At 39.7% G+C, this 27,083-nt stretch overlaps 1 protein-coding gene across 27 annotated transcripts in view; it reads left to right on the top strand.

Annotated features, from left to right (window-relative positions):
- Positions 1-13,168, top strand: part of adgrl2a (adhesion G protein-coupled receptor L2a) — a 198,726-nt gene extending 185,558 nt beyond the window's left edge. For 5 of the 27 annotated variants that reach the window (XM_027290154.1, XM_019258930.2, XM_019258925.2 and 2 more), the window contains 9 exons: positions 2,514-2,605; positions 3,970-4,014; positions 4,320-4,346; positions 5,092-5,260; positions 5,460-5,588; positions 6,322-6,418; positions 8,112-8,240; positions 8,949-8,966; positions 10,878-13,168. In XM_027290154.1, the coding sequence (XP_027145955.1) occupies positions 2,514-2,605; positions 3,970-4,014; positions 4,320-4,346; positions 5,092-5,260; positions 5,460-5,588; positions 6,322-6,418; positions 8,112-8,240; positions 8,949-8,966; positions 10,878-11,725 (1,554 nt within the window). In that variant the 3' untranslated portion in view covers positions 11,726-13,168. Of the gene's footprint in view, positions 1-2,513; positions 2,606-3,969; positions 4,015-4,319; positions 4,347-5,091; positions 5,261-5,459; positions 5,589-6,321; positions 6,419-8,111; positions 8,241-8,948; positions 9,280-10,219; positions 10,273-10,877 lie in introns of those variants that run through there. The other 22 variants (XM_027290157.1, XM_019258946.2, XM_019258948.2 and 19 more) reach the window with 16 other exon arrangements.
- The last annotated feature ends 13,915 nt before the right edge of the window (positions 13,169-27,083 follow it).

The raw sequence follows: 27,083 nt of genomic DNA, 5'->3' as shown, positions 1-27,083 counted from the left end.
CTCAGGCGTCGCACACTGCTTCTCTGATTCCGTGCAACAATTGACTCAAAAAGACAAAGTACTGTGGAAAGGGGCATCTCAGGGGAGTGTGCAAGAGCAAGGTTTGTCTACACCATCCGTGACCCTGGTTTCTCTACAAATTGGCTTTGTCCTTGTCAATGAGGTAGAGAGAAAGGAAGAGAAAAGGCACACAAGCAAGAGAAACGAAGAGAAAACAGTTCTTCTTTGGCTCTGGATTCCCACCCGCCACCCAAGCCATGTTTACTGCCAAGTTTGACCCGCGGTGCTCATGCTTTTTTTCTTATCATTTTGTTTCCTTTCACTCTTTTCTCACTTTTTCTATTTTTATTTATTTTTTTTTTGTCCTTCATTTTTGTTGTTTTTTTTTGCTCCCGGCTGAATCAGGCCCTAAATACTGACTGACTGAAAAAATCTAGTGGAAGGCATTTAGATCCTTGTTCTTGGGCTGAGGTTGCCCTGTCTCTGGGCACAGGGGGTATTAGCTCCATGAAAGGGGAACATGGAAGTAATGAGTGGTGGGCGGGGGGCCATTAGCATGCTTGAGATAGCTTCAACACAAGGCCTCTTGGATCATGACACGTCGCAAGCAGTTCTTATCATCTGGACAGCTCCATCTGCACCTTTAATATTTTATCCCTAGCAGTTCATTTGGAGTTCAGTGTGTACACACACAGTCCACTTCAGCAAAAAAAAAAAAAAAAGCTTTCTCCTCGGTCCCAGTGTGGCGAGGTGCTTCTGCATGGCTTGCAGTGATGATTCAGAGACAGAGAGACAGAGTGAAGGATAGAAGCAAAGCAGTGCGGCTCGAGCAAAGAGGGGGATCCCCCTAGGAAGGGCTGCAAAAGCATGTCGGTGGGGGTGGGAACATGTGCCGTGCTGCTAGGTTGCTTTAAAGTGCTGTGTCCCTCTTCTCTGTCTCATTGGATCCATGTCACCACTCTGGGCTGTGTGAAAGGCTTTTTTTTTTTTTTTTCTTTTTTTTTTAAAGTCCTCACCTCCTCCCACCCGCCCACCGTCCTCTCCCTCCCCCATCATCTGACTCATGCAGGCGGCTGATAGAAATAATGGCTGATGGCTGCGAAACAAAACATAGTTTCAGTGAATAATGGCTGATGGCTGCGAAACAAAACATAGTTTCAGTGCTGTCTCTGATATAAAAGAAGGTTCACGAGATTTTTTTTTTCTTTTTCACCCCCCTCAGTCGTCCCTCTCTTTTACCGCCTGGGTTATTGTGAGCGGCTCCGTGAGTTGATTGCATGTGGAGGAGTGATGTATTGATCACAATAGTCTTTTGATAGCAGTGCGCACCTGAACACGGAGAATTTCTGTTCAGGAGCAAATGGCCGTGGTCTGAGTCCAGCTCACAAAGGTCATTCATTTATTTCATGCCCTCATACTGGCAGCATGTCTGCCTTTTTTGTCTTGCCTATGTTTTTACATTCCAAAAGTAACGTCATGTACAGAAATGCTGTTAGAAATTCTGTTATTGCAGTTTTCTCTTATTTTTCATTGGGTTACTCACCTGTCAGAGATACAGGAGCTTACATATTTTTGTCTGCTGTATTTTTGCATTTCTCTGATTCTTTGATATGCGCTATTGGATACGTATTTCTTTTTTTCTTTTTTTTCTTAGATATTCCTTAATATTATTTATACATGCCTGGCCTCCTATCCTCCCCACCCTCCTTAAAATATGTCTCCAATAGTACAAACACAGTCTGGTTCCTGTGCTGTGTGAGTGCATGTACATGCTGTGTCAGAAGCTAGTTTGCCCCAGAATAAATGTTTTTGAAGTAAATTATTTGGAGCGGCTCCTTGCTGCCCCATCCAGCCTTTGTGTCTCTAAATCACAGTATTGATTTTTAAGGTACCAAATAAATGCGCTCAGAAACATAGCACATAGTATCCTTGTCTCAACCTGATATGTGCCACTGGCTCCCTTAAGATTTAATACATTAAAACAAGCAAGCAAACGCTATCTCCCCCTCCCTTTCTCCTCTCTCTCTCTTTTCATCTGTCCACACACAAGAATCGAACAAAATATACCATGTTCCCTCAAGCCTTTTGGAGCTGGTTATACCTTATAATATTTCACTGTGCATAAAATGATATGCAGTTGTTTTGTACAACAAGAGGGTCTCTTATTTCTCCTGCTACTTTTCATTCCCTTCTGACTTGCCAGACTGCTGCTGTGTGGCTGTTTCTTTCGCTTCTTTTTTCTTTCTTTTTTTTTTACTCTGATGGATTTTAATGCATTTCCATGCTCTTATTGATATAGAATGACACTAAATTTGGCGCCAGTCGGCCCGTCTGAGCCCGGCTGGAACGATAGATGTTTATTGGATTAGTCTGTGGACATGCAGAGAACTGAAGGCTCTTCTCTTTTAATACTTATAGGCAAATTAACAGTTTTTTTTTTCTCTCTCTCTGTCTGCTTTATCTTGAGTCATACATCTTCATGTATTAACACTACCATTACTCTGTTTTGACAGCTCAATCTCATCTTCCTGGTCATCACAATGTACAAAATGGTGAAGCACTCTACCACCCTGAAACCAGACTCTAGCCGACTGGAGAATATAAAGTAAGTAAAGGGTCATAGGCGGCACCCCCGCATACTCCTGCTTATCAGCAATATAACTCTGGTGAAAATTAAAGCTGCTTTACTTTTGAGGGTTTTTTTTTTTTTTCTTTTCATGGGAAAATGCATTTCCTCCCCCACCTCTAAGCCTAATCTCAATACGGGACAAGCAAGAGACATTTAAATCTTTTTAAAATGATCCAGTATCATTATCTTACCTATTATTTTCATTTGATTTCGAATGTTACGCAGTTTTTCAATGAGACTTTTAGCTGTCATGATGACTATGCAGACATTGTGGAGTTGTCCCATGTTGTTTTGCTCCAAACCACGAGCCGCAGAATTGCACTGGCATGACACACATCACTCCCAGGCTGTGACTTATGCGCTGTTAGCTCTGCTAGGGTGGGGTACAGTGTAACAGCTACCATGTGTGTTTCCCGCTGGAACATGTCAAACCCGTTTTTTTATAGATCCCAGCATCTAATCCCAGAAAAGAAAAAAAAGAAAAAGAAAAAGAAAATTCCTTCCCTACACCACCACCGCCGCCACCACCCGACCACCACCCCACCCCACCATCCCCTTCTGAGCTCAGACACTCGACTTCTGTGACGTGTTTTGCTTTGAGGAGGAAGGCGATGTTTTCTGAGGCACTAATTGTTTTGTTTTGTTTTTGTTTTTGCTTGTTTTGTTTTTTTTTGCACTTCTGTGAAAACAATATTTATTGCTGTTTACTGCTGGCTGGATTTCAAGGCCTCTTCCATTTGGGGTTGTATGGTTTTGTCGCTCGCAGTAGCACAGCCTTCTGTGTCAGTTTGCACCATCATATTACGTATTTCAACTCTCCACCATTCTGTGTAGGAGCGGCGGTGTTGCTATTTTCATCCGGTGTTTGTTATTTTTCATTTTTTCCTTAATGAATGTGTGCAACATTACAGCACTGTGGTAAAACTGCAATCAGGAAGACCAGGCAGAAAAAGGGCTTATTTAGACTTCTTGGTTTATTTGAGATAGACTACTCCCTTATCAAGGAAACCACAACAGAACACATTTACCGAACATGGTGGCTCATGGTGAGATTGTTGTACATTTGTACTTGGATGTTAGAAATGATTTCTCTTTCTCAGCTTGTTTATACTGCAGAAATACATTGTGTATTAATAGCTTGTTTCCTTGTGGTCTTTTTCTTTGTGTTTTGTTCCAAAGTTTGGTCTGAAAGTCAGTTTAGTTCCAGTGTCATTGCATGTTGCATGTGAAAGCAAAGTTAACGCGCACCCTCTCCTTTCTCTCTCTGCTATCATCCTCCTTCTCTCTCTCTCTCTCTCTCTCTCTCTCTCTCTCTTTCTCCGTTCTGCGACCCACATCAGTACTTATCGCGTTTGTGACGGCTACTATAATACAGATTTGCCCGGGTAAGCTTTTACTATACACTTCAGACATTTTTTTACCCACACAACACCCCCCACGCATACAGTAGCATAAATGCAAATTCAACCCCAGACAATGTGCTCTGACCAAATGCTTTACACAGAATTTTGTAATTGAATCATCAGCAGCCGAACATACAACCACTGTTGTTAGACGCTTAATTTCATTGCCTCTCGTGATTTCCCTTGGATCAAAGTTGAAGATATCTTACTCAAATGCCGACTAACCCACGCTGTTATGCGCTCTGATCTAATTGTGTTTCTCTCTTCCTGCTTATCATGCTCTCTAGCTATGAAGATAATAAACGTTTTATCAAGTAAGAACATGTTGCCCAGAAGTCTCCTCTTCAGCTGCTAGTTTATTCTCTCTCCTCCTTTTATTCTTTCTTTCTTTCTTTCTTTCGCCGGTTCATCCTCTCCCAAACTGCAGCTTCAAATCTACTCATCCACCATCCTTGTGACTGTTCACGTTCACCGTGTCCATCATCTTGAAATCCAGTGGTGTTGCTGTTGGTGTTGTTGTTTTTTTGTTGTGTGTTTGAGCGCTGAAGTGTGACCGCTGCTTGTGTCTGAAGGCTCCACAGGACCTTCACACACGAGGCGGGGAGTCTCCTTTTTTTCCTTGAACTCTTTCCACATCTGCCCGGTTCTCCACCTACGATAACACACTCATTAGATAAACTTTTAGTATATGATAGTGTTATTTTTAAACACGCCGTGCCCTATGATTCTGCTCTTATGGATGTCTTAACACATATAAAGTTAGAGAAAACCAGATCAAGGTTTTGCGTCCTTCTTGCCTATTTGACGGCAGGAACTGCATTCGAGTTTGGGCTGAGAGTGTGTGTGGATGGCGGGGTGGGGACAGTGGGGAAAGGGGCTGTGAGGATGGAGGATGGCATAGGTGTCGTTTGTCATTTTATTGTTTTCCTCTCACCTGGTTTACAGTTTTTTTCCTAGTTTTTCATAGTTATGGTGATTGCAAAACCCACTCATCACCCTCTCAGATCACTAAATCCCACTCATGTTGGATTTGTCCTTGTTTGTTTTTCTGTCCTTCAGATCCTGGGTCATGGGTGCCTTCGCTTTACTGTGTCTGCTGGGTCTCACATGGTCCTTCGGTCTCTTCTTTATCAACGAGGCCTCAATTGTCATGGCATACCTCTTCACCATATTCAACACCTTCCAAGGAATGTTTATCTTTATCTTTCACTGCCTCCTCCAGAAAAAAGTAAGTTTCTCGCCGCCTGCAGTGCTCAAAGAAAGAGTCTTCTTTCAAGGTGAAATGCTGTTGAATTTCAATGGACCTTTGTGCATGCATGAAGAGTTCACAGAGCACCACACACTGATATAAAGGACAAACTCTGCTTGCTTCAAGATCTCAGCTATCATATGTAAAGTCTACAACGCTGTGTCGCTTGTTCTCGCAGGTCCGCAAAGAGTACAGCAAGTGCTTCCGCCACACGTACTGCTGCGGAGGGCTGCCGACAGAGAGCTCACACGGTTCTGCAAAGACTTCCACCACACGGACCAGCGCTCGCTATTCCTCTGGTACACAGGTAGACCAGCAGCTTCATACAGTCAAAGAAGAACACAGCGTCTCTTTGTTTGCACACACTCATCACACAGCTCATTTACATTGTTACGAACCCTTAAGTTTAAACAATTGCTCACGAGAATCTACATAAATCGTGAGCATGTAGGTATGGCAACAAAAGAAAAAAATGCACATCATGCATTTTATTTTCAGAGTTAGATCAAGAGACACAAACATTATGCCACATTTTACAAGCAGCATCTGCTGTACTGCATGAGTACCTTTCTTCTGTTCTGCCCCCTTTAGCACTTGCTTTTATCTTTTTTCTCACTAACGTCATGTGCATGGGAGATAGTACTGCGCTGTTTAAAGAGCATTGCAAGCACATTTTACTATGGGGAAAGCCGAAATTGCAAAAAAAGAAACACATTCGCTTTATCCCATTCTTATTACAGGCTAAAAGCCCTATTAGACAATACGTCTAGATTGACTGTGTTTATAGAGAAACACCTCTACCATACTTAAATCTCTAGTCTTGTTCAAGGTACTCGTGACTGGAGCTGAATTCATTCAAAAGTTGACTCACATCAAATTAGTTTTGAGCATTAGCATTGCCTTTGCCTCACTGAAATACTAGAAGGTATGCGAGGAGTGATAAAGTCAGTAGTATGTACATAGAAAATAAATGAAAGCTGATCTGAAAGGTGAGCGGGCTTGTTTAAAGTCCTAATGAATGTCCCTTGTTGACCTGACAGAGTCGTATCAGGAGAATGTGGAATGACACCGTAAGAAAGCAATCTGAGTCCTCCTTTATCTCAGGTGACATCAACAGCACCTCCACCCTTAACCAAGGTCAGTTCACACCTCATTTCTCTCCACATGCACACCTATGCACACATTTCATCATCCAGCTAAAAATACCTCCTTCAAGTTTCAATGATTCCACACCGCCATAGAGGATCCTTCTCTGGATAATCGTTATAAATGCCTTCAGCTTGAAAAGACAGAGCAGTACGGTTTTAAAAAAAAAAAGAAAAGAAAAAAAGATCTAGGTCTTTACTTTAGTCTCTCTGTTCTGCCAGCAAAGGATTACAAAAATCCGTCCTCAAATACTGGGTGCTGTCACTCTGGCCAATAACGTCACTCTTAAATTGGGGGCAAGGCTTGAAGAACTTTTTTTTGTTGTTGTTGGTTTTGTTTTGTATTTATTTAAGTGCTGGCTGTCCAAAGTTCATACCCAGACTCAAGGGAAAATAGACAAAAAAAAAAGTTTTATTTTAGGAAAATCTTGGCATGCACAGAGGCCATTTGTTGCCTGGCATGTAAGGTGACCTCTGTTACTTTACAGGAGCATTTATGAGGGAGGGAGGGGGGGAAAAAACTGTCATTTATTATTTAGCTTGAGCACAAATATGATGATGAGAAGATGATGTTCAACTCTGGTTGACCTGGAGAGCTTAGTGTGCTTAGTGCGTTCTGCTCCCACTGAAATGGCTTTCCAAGCATGCAAGGGAAAAGAGGGTTTACAGCAAGGTAGTTTAACTCCCTCTTCTGATTCCTGTCGCTACTGCTCTTTGCCTCCTCTTTCTTTAACGCTGTCAATTCCCACAAGGTAAAACATTACACCTAGAGCTTTGAAGCACATTTTGACTCGTTGATACATCTGTAACAATATAAAAACAGGATTTTTCTTCTTTTCTTTTTTTTTTCCCGCACCGTTTCCTGGAGATGTTAATGTAAAGGTTGGATATTGATCACTCCGGGGTGCAGTAGCCTAGTTACCCCGTAGAGTCAGTGCACTAAAGGAGGGCTCTATCTCCTGGAAGCACTTCCCTGTCATTAAAAACATCCCAGGAGACCTCCCAACATGACAGATGGCATTTAACACAGGTGATAAATGGCAGTGGAAATGCCTCAGATGCCTAAAACATAGCGCAAGCGAGGGAAAATTTGAAAAGAAGATGTAGTTTGTAAGGAAATTGCCAAATTTTATTCTAAATAAAGATTTTGATATCAAAACTGGGAAGGATTCTGCTCTTTGTCTGATGGGAGATTTTATGTTTGGACCTGGTTCAAATCTCCAAATCACAGAGATGCTGGGTGCTATTTTTGATCAATTCTATTTGTTCACAGTCATAAAAGTAAATACGACTATATAATAAAAGCACAGGATGCAATAATAAGTGGGTTGAAAAATGGTTTATAAAATAATGACTTCTGAATGTAACAACCATAACAAATGAAGTTGAAGAAACCAGCGCCCTAAACCTGCTAAGGACTGCACAGGTTGCATATTTTTGGCTCGTGCAGAAGTAGCTACTTTCTTGCCTCTCCCTGATTACCTCTCTCAAAGTTTCCTCTGCATTCTCAACTTCAAAATAAACACCCTACTTTCATATTCTGGCAGACACCCTGGATGACACTACATGCCTCAAAAGACACACTTGCTGAAAATGTCCTTAATTTCTTTTCTCCATGAAACTTTCAATCACTGTCGGCTGACTGCGCCAAACTTATCTGCTCCTCTTCTGTCTTACCACTCCAGGAATGACCGGGAATTATCTACTAACAAATCCTCTTCTTCGACCACAAGGCACTAACAACCCTTATAACACCTTACTGGCTGAGACAGTCGTATGTAACACCCCCACGGCTCCAGTGTTTAACTCGCCAGGTGTGCTTACTTAATACTTTCACCTGCATTCAGGCTTTTCTTCTTTTCTCCTTTCTTTCTTTCCCTCTTTGTCTCTCCAGTTGAGTATACAGCAGGCCAAATGAAAAGCAGGATGTTCTGCAGTATCGCCTTTCCCTCGGAATCATTGTCTCCCAAATACTTGATACAGTGCACACTGTGTGTGTGTGTTTTCATGTAGGACAAGGATTTTTGTGGTTCGTCTCGATCCACCAACTGTGTTCTCATATTTCTCTTATCCAAACACTGACCGGGACATAATGATTAAGATGGGAAAGAGATACTACATGTTCTGCCTTGCGATAATGTAAACAGTGGTGTAGAGCTGAAGCTGTAGTATAAACTGCATGATTATTAAGATTTATGCTCCTGAATTTATCAGGTGATTTGTTACTTTTTGTATACTTTAGAGGGAGCTTTCCCCTTAAAACGTGTTAAACTGCAAGCAAAATCTATGTTACTTAATACAGATCTGCTTAATGCAACATTTGCATTAAGTTGTCTATGTATCGATATATTTGCTAATACCCATTACGACTTTTAAAACATCACTATATCTCAATTGCACATGGCATTTAAGCATATCGCATACTGTTAAGACTGTGCTGCAATTATGTGTGCTATTCTACTCTGAAACTGAAATGGCATCTTTTGTCATGTTCTGTGCTTTTCCCTTGTGCTTCCCTCTAGTGACCTACAGAGAGACAAGTATGGGAGTAAAACTTAACTTTGCCTATCAAATGTAAATTTTTTTCAGCATGCTTATTAAAAACAACCAAAATCCCCCGGCACAATCACTGGTTTACTTTAGGCCATTAACACACACTCAGTGAGCAAGTGGTTCACAAAATTATCCACCCGAAATTCAACTCAAATCTGAAAAGAAGTAAAAGATTTATTTGGCTATTGGAAGTAATCTTCAGGATCTGACAGCTTTATCGCAAAATGCCCATTTCTCTGCTTCTCTCTCTTCTGCTTAATTTGTGATTTTAATCGACCCAAAAAAATGTGTTGCTTTTTTCTGGCAGAAATGTTTTATTGGAGAGGTTTCTTTTTTTTCTCCCCTTCTTTCTTTTCTTTTCTTTTAATTTCTTTTTGTTTATTTTTTTTTTCCCTCCCAAAATGTCTGTCCTCCTGTGGCATTCGGCAGTCTCAGTGTCCAGTCGTATTCCCCTCACACCTTTCCAGATAACACCTGTCTGGACACTAAATTGCCTCCTAGCAGGCATAAACACATGGATGTCATGGCAGCAGCTGTTTAATTTCTGCATATTCTCTGTTTTTCATAACTTTCTTGTCATTTCCAATAGGCTGTGTAAAAACTGCCCTTTTAACCTGCCTCCCAACAATCACAATGACTCCCCCCTTTCTTTCGACAAAGACAAACGTTGCTGTAAAATATCCCATTACTCTTCATCCTAATTTTTTTTACATGTGTTATTCTACTTGGATGCACGTTAGCCAAAGCAGAGCACATTTTCTCTTTATCTCCTCTCTCAATCATGGCATAACTAATATTTATCCTTTTTCGCTGCTGTTCTCCGTGACCTCCATGCTTTGAGAAATTCCTAACATGACTGCGCCTGACCTCTGCAGCGGCTGTGTTATTCTTGAGCTGTTCTGCTAGTGACCGGGGTCTCACTGGGAACTGTCACTGTGACGGATGCCAAGTGTTGGGCTGCGGGCAAGCTCTGACCTTTACCAGCTTTGGGTACACAAGCTGCCCACTAATGGGCAGAAAGTGTACCAAAACAAACGTAAAAAATCAACGAAAAAAAAAAATCTACAAAAAAGTAGCTGTTGGCATTAAAGTAAAAGCTATTTAATGCTTGTTTATTTCATTTGCTGAACCCTTGCTCTTGCTAAGTTGCAGTTAAGACTTTTACTTTACGTTTTGTTGTTCTTTTCAGTGATTCCTCTTCATGTTACAATAAATCATTTTACTTTCTTTTGTACATCAGCTGCTCTTAGACCAGATAGCCTGAGCAGACAGACATGATGTGAGTTGTCTAAAGTGAGTCTTTTCACCTGCTGTGTGTGGTGATGGTGGAGTGCTGCTTGTGGGCTCCCCTTGTAGTGAGAACAAAGATGGCTGTCCCATGTTGATACATGACTACTTTCCCTTTCTGTCTGTGTCATCTTTTCCCATCTCTGTCCTTTTCTTTCCCTTGGCACATCCAACCTATTTAGTTGCTAGAAAACCTGTAAGTGTTGTAGCTTGCCCGTTTGTGGCTTCATACCTGTGGACATCTACTTTTGCCCGGTGTGTTGTGATGGTGATTACTGTTTCACTGTGTTTTTTTAATGTTGTTTGGGATCTTTTTCATTGCTTTGTCACTTTTGTGGCAGACTAAAATGCACAGTGCTCTGCTTATGATGAAGCAAATTTCGAAAGGGAAAGTAAATATGTATGTGTGAGAAAGTAAAATGATTTCTCATTGCAAATATTGCATGCATATATACTGTATGTTAAGGATTGTGCCTAACTAACGGCATGGCTTAATTAGACTTGAGTCTTTTATGTGAAACTGCATCCTAAACAGCATTAAACCTTCTTTTTTTTGATGGTTTTCGGTGTTGACTAATGTAAAATCCCCTCACGTGTTCCTCTCTTTCCAGGGCACTCACTGAACAATGCGGTGAGGGATACAAGTGCAATGGATACTCTACCGCTAAATGGTAACTTTAACAATAGCTACTCACTCCGCAATGGGGACTTTGGCGACAGTGTGCAGGTAGTAGACTGCGGCCTCAGTCTGGACGATGCTGCCTTCGAGAAAATGATCATCTCTGAGCTAGTACACAACAACCTGCGTGCCTGTAACAAAAGCCACCAACAGCAACAGCAGCAGCAGCAGCACCCCAGTTTACATCATCCACCCCACCACCAGCAGCCCCCGCAGTACCACCATCACCACCACACGGAGCGGGCTCCGCCGAAGGTGACGGTGGTAGGCGGCAGCAGCAGCGAAGACGATGCTATCGTTGCTGACGCTTCGTCTTTGGTGCACATGGGTGACACAGTGGGACTTGAGCTGCACCATCAGCAGGAGCTGGAGGCGCCGCTCATCCCCCAGCGGACTCACTCGCTTCTGTATGCTCCCCAGAAGAAGGTGAGGACCGATGGGGGAGTTGAAACCTTTGTCAGCCAGCTGACGCCCACCAACCCTGACGATAGTCTGCAGTCCCCAAACAGAGACTCCTTGTACACTAGTATGCCTAATCTGAAGGACTCTCCTGAGAGCGGCCCAGAAGTAGTGGAGGATCTGTCCCCCTCCAAGAGGAGTGAGAATGAGGACGTTTACTACAAGAGCATGCCTAACTTAGGGGCTGGCCAGCAGCTCCAAGCCTATTACCAGATAAGCAGAGGGAGCAGTGATGGTTACATTATTCCTATTACTACAGAGGGCTGCATCCCTGAAGGCGATGTACGGGAAGGACAGATGCAGTTAGTGACAAGCCTTTAAATGTATTTAAATCATCCCCAAACCTCTTCCCGCCCTTTTGCAGCCATGACCTCTTGCAGGACACACTGGTGAAGGGAAGGGAAGTGTTTGTTTTATTTTTGAAGAGAGCCTAAAAGCCCCATCATACACACTAGCCATTTACAAACCCCTCAAACCGTTCTCCTCCAGCTCCATTGCCATCTACCTTTTCCCCAAACATGCCACTCTTCTTACCCTCCCTGCAGACCAACAGACTTTTTGCACAGCGATGGCAGTGCAAAGTTTCAATGAGACTGTACATAAAATGCAGAGTCGAATTTCAATTTTAAGAGACAAGCCAACTATGTATTTAAATGTGCTGCTGCTGTTGAATAATTGAGAATTTAAGGTACGAAAATTTTAAAAAAAGACAAAAAAATGTAAAAAAAAATAAATAAATAAAGAAACATTACTGGCTACATCAGATCAATTTCCCGGTCAAAAGATTGTACATACACTCCCCAACATCCTTGTTGAAGCCTGTTTTTTTGTTTTTTTTGTTTTGTTTTTTTATTGTAAACAAAACTACAACACCCCTGGACCAGGACATGGACTCTGTTTGTAAAATGTTCCTGAACAGACTGTTAGAAAAGGAATATAAGGTCCTGGATGCCCAGAATCTCCATCACCATGAAGTTTGGATTGTATAACCACTAGCAATCAAGCCCCTGGCCTTATATTTTCTCAACTGTACATTGAACTGTTGTCAAGGAAAATGGCTAAAATATATATTTTGTTGTATTGCTAGTGTAAAATAAAAAAAAAATCATGGGAAACCGTAAATATGAAGAAACATTTTAATTGCAAAATTTAATGTTTGAGAGACTATTGTGTAGAAGTTGCACATATGTTATACAGTGTGTTTATGGTTCCAACAATTTATGGTAGTATGTTTGAACGTAAAGGAGGAAAAGAAAAGAAAAGGAGAATTTAACAAATTACAAAGATGCATTATCACTTTTTTCCACTTGTGAACAGTGTTTTCTGCTTATTGAGTTCCATTGATATCGCCCATTGAAATATGTCTATTTGATTTTGCCAAAGTATCATTACTTTAGTAGAATGGGAATGCAAAAACCCAGTTAAAGTGATTTATGCATTGCACAGTTTTTTTGTGTAATTCTGAATGAAATAGATCTTTTTAGCAGTCATGGCAGAGTGATGGGCAAGCGCAAATGAAACTGACTTTTGACAATAAAGTTTCCTAAATGTAGTTCTTCCGCCTGGGTTTGGACATTTTATTTATTGAAATCTTTCCAAAAAATAAATGGGAAATGTGTGAATATTTTCCAGCACTGGTATACATGCTGTACTGTAGCTCATGTTTTCTATGTAAACATGTTACCAAGGGGCTCATCACTTAAGACTGATGTAAAGTTCAACACTTGTTTAACAAATAAAATAAATGTGAGATTTTTTGTCAAATGCCAGTTGCTTTTTAATGGTTTGTGTTTTTGGTACTATTTGAGAAAAACAGGTTTCATTATTTTGCTATGGACAAAATACACTTTTGACTCAGGTTATAAGTAAGTCCCGAGCACCTTGAAAGGTAAATTAGTGAATTTGTTTTTTGCGGGGATTTATTTCCTTTTTGTTCTGCTTTTTCTTCCATCGCTGCAGAGTAGAGAGAACTCATTTCACCGTTATGTGTTAGAAAAGCCAAATCTTTCCATGTGATTCAAAGATGAGAAACTCAGGTAGGAAAATTGCATTGTAAATGTTCCTCTGTGTGGTTGTAACACTAATAAAGGTTAAAAAAAAATGACACTGGTCCTAGTCCTGGCACCATTAATAAGCCTTGCACTACAGGAATCTTCTAAGATGCACGTTGGAGTGGGAACGTGTCCGCGGACCTAACAAGGGGTCAATGTTACACTTGGCTGCGGTTGTAGAAATATATTACACATAATATGTCCGAGTATGACACATATTTGCTCTAATTAATGTATGCTGCTGCTGAAGCCCACAGTTAGTTCTTGTACGGTTTATGCCTCAGGTAATGCTAATTTACGAAGCATTTTAATATAACACCAGTTGAGGCAAAGTGACAGCTCTCAGCAGGATAGCTGGAAATTGCACTGTTTACCATTTGGCATTGAAGGAAATGACTCAGAACTTAGCAAAAATGCACTTTATGTCAGAGTCGGTACACATAATGCTGTGTGGGCTGTGTGTTGTTTTGACTTTTTCCACAATTATGTGACAGTTTGTGCAATTATCCAAGGCTATGAAATGTCATAGAAGAATTGTGTTCTTTTTTGTGTGTGTGTGTGTGATCTCTTGTACAGACCCCTTAAATGTCAGTTAGGAATCAAGTGTCGAGGTGATTGTTGACTGTTGAAAATGGCAGCCATAATGATGTGCATAATAATAAGAGAATATTTTTTAAAGATCTTTTTTTAATAATTATAAATGTTAGACATGAAAATGTTTTGGTAGACAGCCTCACGTTGTACTGTAAATTGTAACAAAAGTAATTATAAAGCGAGAAGTCATGCTAACGAATAACCTGAGAAGGCTCATCCCACACTTCCCTGACTCTTTGTGTACAGAACGCTGTTAAACTTTCATTTTGCTGCAGTCAACACTAAAACAACGTCTCATCTCATCTCGAGTTATTCTAACCTAAGAGCTTGTCTTTGTTCATTGTTTCGGAGAACACCAAGTCACTTCTCATTTTATTTTTTGTTTACCTGTAATAGAAAAGACAGCTCTTCAGTGCGGGATTCTGTCTACACCGTAAAGACTATATTAACATAAATGTAGTAGATAGTCTCTCTCCTCAAACACAGCCAAACAAATAATTGCCAACCCTTTCCTCACCTCTCTCTCTCTAACTGCAGTTTGTTTATCCTAACACAGTGACCTTAGATGTGAATAAACTTTGCTGGTAAGCAGGTTTATTTTTATTATTAAGGCCAGGGAAATATGATCTTGGATTGCCTATTTGTCCGACAGGGAATGTGGACTGGACACCCCCTAGCTCCTTGCTTTGCGTGTGGCCCTCTCACCATGCAAGAGCCTCTCTAATTCCCCGTCTTTTGCTTAGGGAGAGACTCGCCCTTTGTCAAACATTGATTCAGAAGTAGGCCAGGAGCCGAGGGGCTGAGAGCTCGGTTGTTCCCTCAGCGAGTCGGCCCCAGGAAGCTGAGGTAGAGAATACTGTCAGCAGAATCAGGGTGAAACTGCTAAAGACGGATGTGTTATTGACTAAACAGAGGCATGAGACTAATGTGTAACCAAACATGGATATTTATGATTGTCGAGTCAAAGGTAATTTTCAGGAAGGAATCCAAGGAATTTCCGTAGGATATGATGCAATTGTATGAAAGAGATTTTCCTTTTGATGAAAGATTTTATGTATGTGTGTGTATTTTTTCCAAATCCCAGAGTGCGCTGCAGGTCTCCCACATGTGTCTGTGTCCTCTCTGGGATACAAAAAGCGGCACTTTTCCTGAAAGTACTCGGTATTTTGGTCACACAGAGATTTAATAAACGTTTCATTAACTAATCATCAGTTTAAGATGAACTTGAATTAAATGATAATTATGTGCATATCATCAGTACTTCCATGACTTTTGATTCGACATGCAACAATAACCCAAAAAAAAAAAAAAGAATTTATATGTATGGATACATATTTTGTAAGCCTCCAGCTAATTATTTCATCCAAACTTGTAGATAACTGAGGCCATTTTTGCAAGTCTACATCAATTTATTGTTGAAAGTTGAGTTTAAGAAGTTGCATTTCAAACCTTTGGGGATTTCAGAGTTTATCAATAGCGACTGCAATAGCATCTGCTGCAGTAACTCCTGTGAACGGAAAACACAGTGCCAATTATAGATGCCATCAACGAGGATGAAAGCGATTGTGTACAAGCAAAGGAAAACCTCTCAAGCCACAAACAGGAACTGGCAGCGCAAAAGTAACTTCCCAAAGTCTTGAAGTCAAAGGGGATCCTTTAACTGCTCACTCTTTTCTTCCCCCAGCCTCTTTTGTCCTGTCCTCAACTTCAAATGTGCAGATTTGCGGCCCATGGGCGACTTAGATCCGGTCCCGTCGAGGTGAAAAATCCAATTAACCTGCAGCTCCAGCTGCCTTCGTTATAATTCCCTCCCATAATTATGAAATTACCAGATGCAGGATTTCAAATGAAAAAAGGATGAGAGCGACTGGCTCAGAAAAAAAAGATGAAATAAACCATTCCCTGCAAGTATACAGAGTTCCAATTTACCTCAAGGGGGAACAGCTAATTCTTATGACTGGGTTTGAAGGTGAGACCTGCAAAAGCCCTTGTAATCAGAATAAGAAATATCCTAACAAAAACATGAGGATGGTTGGATCTTGAAATAGCCCATTGAGATTAATGGGTAGACTGGTGTATGGTACGCTTTTAGACTTTTGAAGTGACAGCATAAATACACCATATAAGAATAGACTACTCATAGAGTCATATCAAAAATCAGTCAGTGCTTTAGGATCTCTGGTGGTACAGGCTTTTACCTCTGGTGGTACGTGAGTGTTAACACCCTTTATTTTAGAGGAAACACCTACACTTTTCAGTTGCCTTCATTGGGGTGTTCTGACCAGGATACAGCTAGATAATAAGCAAGTGCAGTATATAACCATGGTTGAGTTAAACTATTTAAACAGTGATGAAAATAAATGAGGTTTGATATATTATTTGCTCATCCTTTTAAAAGTAATTATGAATGTTGCTCCAGCCTTTAAGCTTAAGTATTGAAAAAAATAAGCTCACAAAACAGCACACACCGCATGACACCATTCATACACAGACTTATATTTTTTCAAAGAGTGACTGTGTCTTACCCATAGTGCAGACCCTTTCATCTCAAAACTCAATGAGTAGAGCCATAGGCTGACTAACCCTGAGCTACTGTAGCGCACAAAAGTCATGATTCCTCTACTATTAATTCAAGGTTGGCAAACACAAAAAGGATCTATTTAAATCACCCCGTAAGACAAACACATACACACAGAGAATCTAGAGACTTGCACAGCTCGTCTTTTATTTTTAGATCAAATAATTAGTCAGAATTAATCTTTTAAATTCTCCCCTTCTGTCTAATATTTAAGGAAGCATTATGACAGGAATAGTTCTGACTAATGCTTGCAGTACATTACACATCACAAGCACACAATGGCATTAAATAAATAGTATAACACAATTTTCTTATGTAACGGAATGTGTTATCACAGTGTTTCTCGGTAAACAGGGACAATGCATTCACAGTTCCTTCGCAGCAGAAAGACTTTGTCTCATCAGTAAATCTAACATTCGTCTGATAGACTCATTGGCACTTGCTGGAGGGAAGCCTCGAGCAATAACTACGGGATCTCCTGCCGTGTACAAGCTTCTCCAGGCCAACATAGATAACTCCCACTCGCACCACACGTACTTTATGCTGACAGTCATGCAAACTAATCCATTATGCTGCTGCACCACACCAACATCTCTATTCATCATACAGAGAGAAGAGAGGGAACATGTAACAACCTAATGGCCACTCACCTACACCATTTGCTTCTTAAAGGTAACTACTTCCATTTCTACTCTCAAGGTTTTGTTATTGTAATAAAGGGGGTTCAGAAATATGAGAAAACACATTTTAACTCTTAAATTGGAGCTGGTCAGTAGTCTGTGATAGCTACTTTGTACAGCACCTCACAACACCAATAGAAGTGTGATACTTTCTTGTAAGATATGATTTTCTTTCCAGCTTCAGAATAAATGAAATGTAAGGGGGGCTGTCCTGTAGGTGACAAATCAAAGCCCCAGTAATCAATTTGCATCCATCAGCGGGATCTTTATGCTATCAAATAAGCTTTGAGCAATTGGTCTAAAAGCCTTCATAAGAGCAGGTATGGATATTATGTGACTGAAGGAACCTACTATAACTAGTGTAGAGTTCTGACTACCAGCACACCATTTGGTTTGTCCTCAGAGATAGGAGGAAAAAAGTCCTAGCTTGAAGGTCACTTTCTACATTCAAAGCATCAGGGAAACACTTCATGCTCTCTACAGTACATCTTCTCAAAGCTTTAACCAAATAAAAGAGAATTAATAACATGTAAAACCTGTTCATATGCTCCAGGAACAAATCATGAATTATTTGAAGCTCAAAAATATTTTTATTTCCATATAGAACCCCTGCATGTCAGTGCAACATAAGACTAATGAAAATAAATGTAAGGGAATCTTTATGTAAATATATGCCTTAGAGTTCATGTTTAAGGTGATTTAGGCATCAAGATGTATTGATTTGACTTTGGTCATCAAAACACCTTACCTGGAAACTGCAGTCATTTGCAGTGGGACATAAATGGGATCCATAAAGCAGATGATAGGTCCAGTATTGGGTTTATAATTGATAAGTAGAGGGAAAACAGTTGTAACCTTGAGTGTAGGTGTGCATTGCAACTGAATATTGATTCAGAGTTTCCTTGCTGGTGGCGAAGGTGCAAGGAGCCTATGAAGACAAGATATAAAATATATTATGAATGTCTCTGTTGGACTGTAGTTTCTCATTAAGATTCAGAGGGGCTTTTGCAGAGGAACCTTGTCATGCTAATCCTGGCCAAGTGGTCCCACAGGGTCCCGGCAACTGTGAGCGAGCATACATCTCGAAGAACTTTTTTTTTTTCTCTGTGATCTTTGTCATATTACTTTCATTGCCTTTGTGTTGTCATTGCCCTATTTGTATAGTAGTTTGTCTTAGTCAAATAATTGGTTAAGACACTAAAATGCACAGCTTGCTCCATTTCCCAGTTAACAGAAAGGATTTTCCTCATGAGCGCTTGTTCTTTTTGAATTGAAATGACTCAACACGTGTTCAAATTTTCAAACAGCTCCTCTTGTTTATGAAATAATTTGGGCTCAGGTCACCTTTTTTATTAATGAATAATCATCTAGTTCACATGCTCAAATGCAATTATATTTCTGCCCAAAGCAATGAAACAGGAACAGATGAACCCATCCGAGGAAACTAAGAGAGAAATACACAGTATGCAACATAATTTAATGTCTACTGAACTGCAGGTCAGTTTCAATATAGTATGAGTGAAGTGCTGTGAGATCTAATCTGATTTCATTTTATTAAAATGAGAATGTATTTCAAGGAATCAATTGCACTTTTTTGATTCATATCAACAGTTTATTTCACCCATGGCCAGCAGTACCAGCGCACAGGGACACTTTGTTGGCTGACTATTTGAGAATATATATTCGATTGAAGGTCTGCAAATTTGATTTGAAAGAAATATGGAATAAAGAAACAACTTCAAATAAGGATTAAATGCTGAACATGTACTGCACTGCCATAAAGATGAATGTTCCTGTACTCTTATAAATCCAAGTGTCTTCCTAAATATGATGGTATTTAAAAGAATGCTGTAAAACCTTATTTTAAAAGCGGTATGATGGTGCTACAGAGGAGTATGACAGTGCAGCGCCGCTGTTTCATTCTTAGAGGAAAGCCCTGAAATCAATCCACGGTAAATTTCTTAGCTGATGAAATTACTGGCATGACCTTTAAAGCTTCCTCTTTAAACTTTTTATGTCTGATGTCTTACAAATGACAATAAGATGTCTTGCCAATCATGTAAATTACATCTCAGATTCAATGGATCACATTGCAGATATTGAAGGGGGGAAAGCATTATGTTGACTGAAAAAGGGAGGACAAGCAATTAATGATATCCGAGCTGGGGTTTCATATCTCCTGCAATCAAAAATAGATTTAAATGATCAGATGGTCTAATGTCAGGCATGCTTCCGCCTTCCCAGCCATTTCTATGTTAATACAGAAGGGTAAATTGCTTTGAGCTTATTTGTGATAATCATAGTATTGACACTCAGTGCTATGAATGGTGCCTATTACATGTTCTAGCAGAAGCCCTGGAAATAGACTTTTAATTTGAATGTATTTCAATAACGTTGAGTGTAATGGATTATGGTGGCACTGCCGCCTGATTGATTAGTTTCACCCTTTATGTTTAGCACAAGTCCAGACTCCATTGCAGATGTCCTTCCTGTGATAGCATTTTAATGACAGACTGTGGCATGACTTTGCAATTCAATGCATAAGCCTACAGTGCAGTACAGTCATTATGGTAAATGCTCATTGTGCCGTCTGTCTTGTGGGGACCTACAATATTTCCACCCTGTACATGCACTTCTGCATTAAAGCAGGGCCAGGGGGATCCCAGCAGATGTTGAATGGTTGTTTTGTGTTGAGTACATCGGGGGCTTTTCAGCTTGAAGGTGATATCAAGTAGGAGCCACATTACGACTCACTTTGATGTTATAGCTTACAGATGTGGCTGGCAGATCAGTTAAAATTAGATCTTTGGTAGATATGTGGAAAGAGGGTGAACATATTGTTCTGTGTTTTAATTTATTTTGCTTTAATGCAACTTGGGAGGCACTGAGTTTGAAATTAAACATTCATATCAAAAATGTGGGTCGTTTTAAAGGGGTTAATTGGGTAGGGCATGAACAAAGCATGGAGAGAAGACTAACAAACAGCTTTCTAGCTCAGTAGGCATGCAGGGTTAAGCGCCTAAATTCTAGAGGCCACCCAGGCCAAAAACCAGATGCTGTCACTGCCCACACTGAAAAATATGACTGATGGGCATAGACTGTTTACAGGCAAATCCAAACTGTGCTTTAAATGGGGATAATTTCATAACATAAGTTGCTGACACCACATTGCGATTTGGTCTGGTTTTGGAAAATGCAAGCCACTTACATTTGTATTCACAGTGCAGCTCCAGTATCTGCAGGGTCTGTCTTTATGCGGCCAGTGTGCCAGCAGCATTGGAGGACAACCAGATGCAGAGAATCACGAATTGAACTGAGGCCACAGCCAAAGTATCAACATGTGTCATCTGGATAGAAGTGTCAATTTAAGTGTCCCGCCTGCAATGTGCTGTGCCTTGAGCTGCTCTTCTTGCATTAATTTCCTGTTGTCTGAGTTCAAAGTGTTTGTCACCCGATGTCATTCACATTGCCGGTTTCTCTCTCACTGCTCAGGGACCTCGTCGTGGTTGCAGGAAATGTTGTTTTCCCTTAACAATACACTGGGTCACTTGGTCGATAGTGGCAGAGGTCCACTGGGGTCAGGGCTGCTGACAGGGGTGCCCACTATTGCCACTGCATGATAAAATGCTCAGAGGATTTACACCCAGGGTTAGATGTAGAGACAGATGAGTGAGGTAGGAGGTAAAAAGCAGTCAAGTCTAACAGCATTTTTTTTCTCTCTCTTTGCTGTGATCAATACATAATGACGACGTGAAAGCGCTAGGCTGGTGGACAAACTAGCTGGCTGTACAAAACAAAGGTCCACTTGATTAAAACAGCACTGCAGATTAACTAGACCCTCTGTACATATTTGCTCAGAGGCATTAATCAACAGTGGATAGACTACTCTGAATAATAAGCAAGGTGATTATAAAGCATTGAAATGCGGCTCTTGTTCGTGATTCTTGGCATGAGCTGGTTTACAAGCCACTTGTTGGTTGAAAGTGATATAACAACACCAATTGCGAAACACAATAGTAAATCAGTGAGCAATCAGTGTGTTTTATTTATGGTAAATTTTGCACCTTGCACGAAAACATGATTTGATTAATGGCTTCATTTAGCATCTGTGAGAAATCAGAGATCGCTCAAAAAATGAAGCTAACGAGCAACGTGTTACTATTTGTTTCTGTGCGTGCTGAATTTTAACTAAATATGTTCAAATTACTGTGCGATTCACTTTGATTTTTGATTTTTGTTTAAACAAATGAATCTTAAGTTTGTTACTGAATTTCATACCAATATCCAGATCCAGAGGATTTTGACAGAATATTTTAGCGGCATCACGTCCGCCCCACAAAATATGATTATATATAATACTATAATATGTGATTACTTATTTACAAAAGTATTTATTGTACAAATACCTGACATTACTGATAAAAAAGAGGCTCTTCCTGTTGTTATTGTTGTTTAATAAAAGTAGTATACAGTCAGTATTATGGATTACTTTATGTTAACCTTTACCCAACAGCTGTCCCCACACCTCATTTTATCTTTTAACGCCCGATGCAAGCTGATTCACAGCAGAGCAAACACACATAAATAAGTAAATAAAAACTCTCTCTGACAGTAGACTCCAAACAGTTTAGTGTACTTTTGCACAGAAGCACAGACCTGCCAAGAAAAAGCATTGACTTGTAATATCTGTATAATTGGCACTGATTTGTAATCTGACACCTTTCAGTACTAGTTGCTATTTGACAATGGGCATGATAATGAAAAGGTATCATTTTAGCACATCCTGTAATTAACCTCATGAATATATATTGGTTTGTTAGTTTTTCCAGGATCTTAGATTTTCACCTTTGCATCTAATCAACACCCTCAGCAGCAACTCAGTGTTATTAAGCCACAACCCAGTAAAAAAGAAACTGCTGACTTATCCTTTCGGAGTGAGACCATGTTTCTCTGCATACAAAAAAGACTTTTTATAACGAGTAAGCCGAATCTCTCAAGATAAAGTTGACGAACTGAAACATTCTTAAAGTTCTTCGACGCCTCATACTGACTGACAATGATCGTTTAAAATCCGCCTCACGGGATTGCAGCGCTCCAAGTAATGGAGATAAGTACTAATTGGGGTCATATGCTCCATGCTTAATTCCCCTGCGTTTACAATATCATGTACGGTATCATGAGTCTGCTCCGAGTCAATCTGGAGAATCCATTACATCATTTAGAAAAAGTTGGCAGCAGTCAATTAATATTAGCACAGCCATGCTGTGTGTTAGCCACTTGTCCGTCTTAGTATTAGTAGGGATTAAGAAATTAATCTTGTCACAGTGCAGGCAGGTGGCAGGGTGCTCCCACAACTCATTCCTACAAATTTCCAACTGGTCATAGTGGATTAAAAGAAAAGTTACACAATACAGACCTAACTCAGTGTTTCATTGTGTACTTGGCACAAAACCTTTTCTATATCCTGTCTTTTTTCTGTGACATACAAAAATGCATGATGAATATTTAGCTCAGACAAAAGGGACAAAAGTTTCCATGTTGGAGTGAGTGCTCACACGTTGTGGTTGTGGAAACTCTTTGTATTTTATTCCATACATTTCATGTTGACATTTCTGGTGGGTGGAGAATTATCAATAGCTGGCACCGTAACAAAGTTCTGAAAAACGGGGGCAAATATATACAACATCTCAACTGTACAAGATTAATGTAGAGGCTGATTAATATGACTAGTTGTTCCCACGAGGGTTAAAAATGTCAAACATGGCCGTGTGTGTGTTTTTACTGCTCTGTCTTTGTGAAGACCAATGAGTTTTAAACCAAGAGAGTGAGAACATTTTGTGTTAGCGCAGCCAAAATATCCTCACTTTGCATTTCTCAAGGCAAGGGGAATTTTGTGCTCAAACTTTTTTTGAGGGGAAAAACATCATTCTGTACTTTGTGATTTCACTCTGTGATTTTGTTTTTGTGAGTGTTTGGTTCGGATCGAATCTCTGTATGGATTCTGATTCTATGTTCATGTTCATTGTTTTCTGATTTGATTCACCTGCCCAGTACCATATAGCAGTGTCTTGTCCTGAAAAAAGAAAGTTAGCTGAAAAGTTTCAAAGTTTGAAACAAGCTGCAAAAAAAGAAAAAAGAAAAACATAACATAGTTTTAATCAGCAGTTCTCTCCCTTCATTACAATATCTGTATACAAGAAGACATATGCATTCTGCTTTAATTCTTCATTAAATTCTCAGTTTTATATCAACTTCTGTCAGTTAAATTTCACATTAAGGATTCCTATAGCAGTATTCAATATTATAATACTTGCAGATAGTTTCTCTTGTTCCATATTTATACTCAGAACTGCTACTCACACTAAACCAAAGTATGAACATTGACACCACAACTTATTCAGTGAACATCTTTTGTTTCTCCAGTCTCGTATCAGTTTTCTTTAGATTTGGCACTTCAGCTGCCCCGGGTAACTCCTCTGGGTCCATCTCTGCCCTCTCAGTGTCCAAAACCTCCATATTTTCCTTGGTGTCTTTCAATCAATGTCTCATCATGTTATCATAGACTTATGTGGATACAGCTCCAGCTCCAAGAAAGCACCTCTCTTGTCATAAGGTATAGAAGCAGAATCGAAAATAAACCATGGCGAGGAAGAGATCTGGGCAAGAAGTTTGGAGTAATAAAAGTGTTTCATGAGAAAAGAAAGATTTTTCATCGATAGAGAGCTTAGTAATTTCATAGTTTTGCTTTAAAGGCTGAGTCTGGTGGTATTCTATATTTTATGTCTATATATTAAGATTTCCTAATAACAAATCCTACGTCAAGACTCCGAAAATGAACTGATCCTGCTAATAAAAATGTATCCAAATCCTTATACAATACAGCTTATTTCTCTGTCTTTGTTTCCAAAAACTATTAAAAACACATCAGTGAGGCACAACATTACGCTGTGTGACAAGTTCCTTCATTATGATGAGTGCTGTAGTTCACTGAGTCAATCGCACATATATAGCTCTGCTGTCATAAATACTCACTAGACCAAAAATGCTCTATTTACTCCTGTCAGAGACACTAAAAACTACAGCGTTACACTGTTGGAAATTATCTCTAAAAGATTAAAGAAAATGTATTCATGACTTGTTAAACATTTATGTCTTCAGTGAGAAGAAATGGGTTTGAGAGTGAGTGCCACAGACGGCCTGGGGAAGTCCAGAAGTTTGGAGGGATAGTACAAACGTTGTACTGTTGGTTAAGATTAGTTAACAATAGGAAACAAATATAGAAAAATCACCAGCCTTATTTCTTTAAGGTGTGTATACTAGATTCAGACAAGCTGCTTTTATTAACTTAAACAGACATCCAGGCTGATCATACCATTCAACATACCTTCAAAATGTTCACAAGGACATAAGAAGATCAACAATTATTTGTCTTTGCTTCTGTATTACACTGTTACACTGGCAGAAGCCAATCCAAGCACAACCTGAAACCAAACAGTTTTTAAAAGTCACGAGAAAGTCGCTGATGATTAAAGGATGTGATTTGTTGTTTGCACTGTATTTCAGCTGCAAATGTCTGCAGAATATGGCCAGTCCTCATAAGCATATTAATAAAAAACCTGCGTGTGTGTATGTGTGACTATGTTTGGACACAGATGAGCGGGGAGGATCAGGTCACTGTGAACCCACAGAGGAATGTGAGGAGAGGAAAGGGGGGGAGGCTAATGTGGAAATGAAGTGTCATTGTGTTTCACCTTCATTAGCCAGAGTCACCACACGTTCTCACCTGGCCTTAGTGTAGTTAACCACCTCAGCTGCTGTCGTGCAAAATGACAAAGTGAAGTAAATGGAGGTGGAAACAGGGTGACACTCGCCTTGGGAGGGAGTGACTGGTGAATATCGTCCTTCATCATTCATTTATTAGCCATTTCATCACTTCTGTCACAAAGTGGGGAAAAAAAAAACTGCACTAACTTTGGTTCTTTGAGTTTTTGTGCTCTGATTATGACTCGGGGATTAAGGTCACAGTGTACTTCCTGCAGTGAAATATTTGTTGAATTCCTAAAGCAGCACAATATGGTATGGTTGGTTGGGTTATAGTGGTTAACAATGTCGCCTCACAAAGATCCAGGGTTTGGATATTTACATATTTTAAATTGAATTTCTTTTATGTCAACTCATGAAGTCCTGGAGCTTAGTAGGTTTGACTGATGAATGTGTGTGTTTGCAGTGTTAGCCCTCCGATGGACTGGCAAATGATCCAAGATGTTTTCTTCTCTTTCGGCTCAACATGGATTGACAGTGACGCTCTATGGATAAACCCTGAACAGACATAAGCAGATAGAGAAAATGTATGAATGGAAAGATGTCTTTACTTTCTGCTCAGTTTTTATTTTTTTCCCCCTGCAGACACTTTTTCTTTAAGATCAATCAAAAAGATTCTCAAAGATTCTACAACTCCTGATGTTCTGAGTTTCTGTTTCATCTTGAGTTTTTCTAAGTCTGCCTTTAGACAGCAGACCATGACATGGAGTCTATCATAGGAAACATGTTGCACTGTTAGTGTGCATCAATACTGAGCTAGTGGAACCCAAAATCCAAAGTTAGATTCCAAAAAGGACATGCCAGAAATATATCTATAAATATATATATTTATTTTTTCAATTTCAAACAACATAAAAAACAAGAAATAGAGCATTCAGTCCTTATCTACACTGTCAGCTGTCCAATAAAGGCAAAAAAGTGAAATTAACTATTAGTTATGATGGTATGGTATGGTCTATAAGCATGATGAGACTTGCACAGCCAGTGGAAGGTGTTCATTATTAACTGTACTGTCTCTGTGACCTGTTACCCTCCATAAATTGTGTTATTGTCTTTTCTATAATGCAAGACGGGAGAAACTAGTAAGCCGTGCTGAATGTGAAAACAAACCATTTTACAGTATTTAAAGTCACATGTTTGCTGTTGTTTTTCAAGCGAGGCTGCAAAGGAATCAGATTTACATTTTACGACATATTGATTTTACCAAACAAAGTGTTCTTGCTCTATTTTTGTTTTTAAAACAGGGATGTGCCTTTCTACTTTCTAAACCCTGTATTCAACTTTTTTGAAGCTAGTCTTTCATCTGCCAGCAGCTTGTGGTAAGCTATCAAGTCAATGTGTCTATTTGGAAATATGCCGTTTTATAAAAATACCATCATTATTCAAATTTGTCATTTTGTGACACATGGATACTTGAGAAATATGAAGCTGTCAAAACAGCCAATGCATTTTGGTCAATGACCAATAACAAGATGCTAAAATCTCTTCAGGACAAGACACAAGGTAAAATCAGCTCTGAAGATTGTTTTACGAGCAAGAAAAACAATAGCAATTAAAATCCTATAAGATAAAGATAAAGACAATATGAATGAGATCAATGACTGAGACAACTGAATGCACAAGACTGAAACAAGCAAATACAACAACGATAAAACAGGCATCAAGTCATAGAGTTGACATTGAGATCCACAGCGACATGTTTAATGATGAGTCCCGGCTTTTTCCTTTTTGTACATTTATTTATCCTTTTGTTTTTTCATGGCAGAGCGTTTTATTGCTGCAGCTGTTGTTTTCCAAGTCATTTGTATTAAGGAATGAGGAAGCATCCTCTCCCATCATTCGAAACACTGACACTGCTGTGATTTATAAACCCTGTGAATAATTTGCAAAACATTCAATCTCTCTGTCTGTACGAGACAGTCTGATAAAAACCTCCTCATTTAAGACGACCCGTG

Source organism: Larimichthys crocea, chromosome XVII (assembly GCF_000972845.2).
Source record: "Larimichthys crocea isolate SSNF chromosome XVII, L_crocea_2.0, whole genome shotgun sequence".
NCBI lineage: Eukaryota > Metazoa > Chordata > Actinopteri > Sciaenidae > Larimichthys > Larimichthys crocea.
The sequence above is the reverse complement of the archived record's forward strand: the minus strand, read 5'-3'. Positions and strand labels throughout refer to the sequence as shown.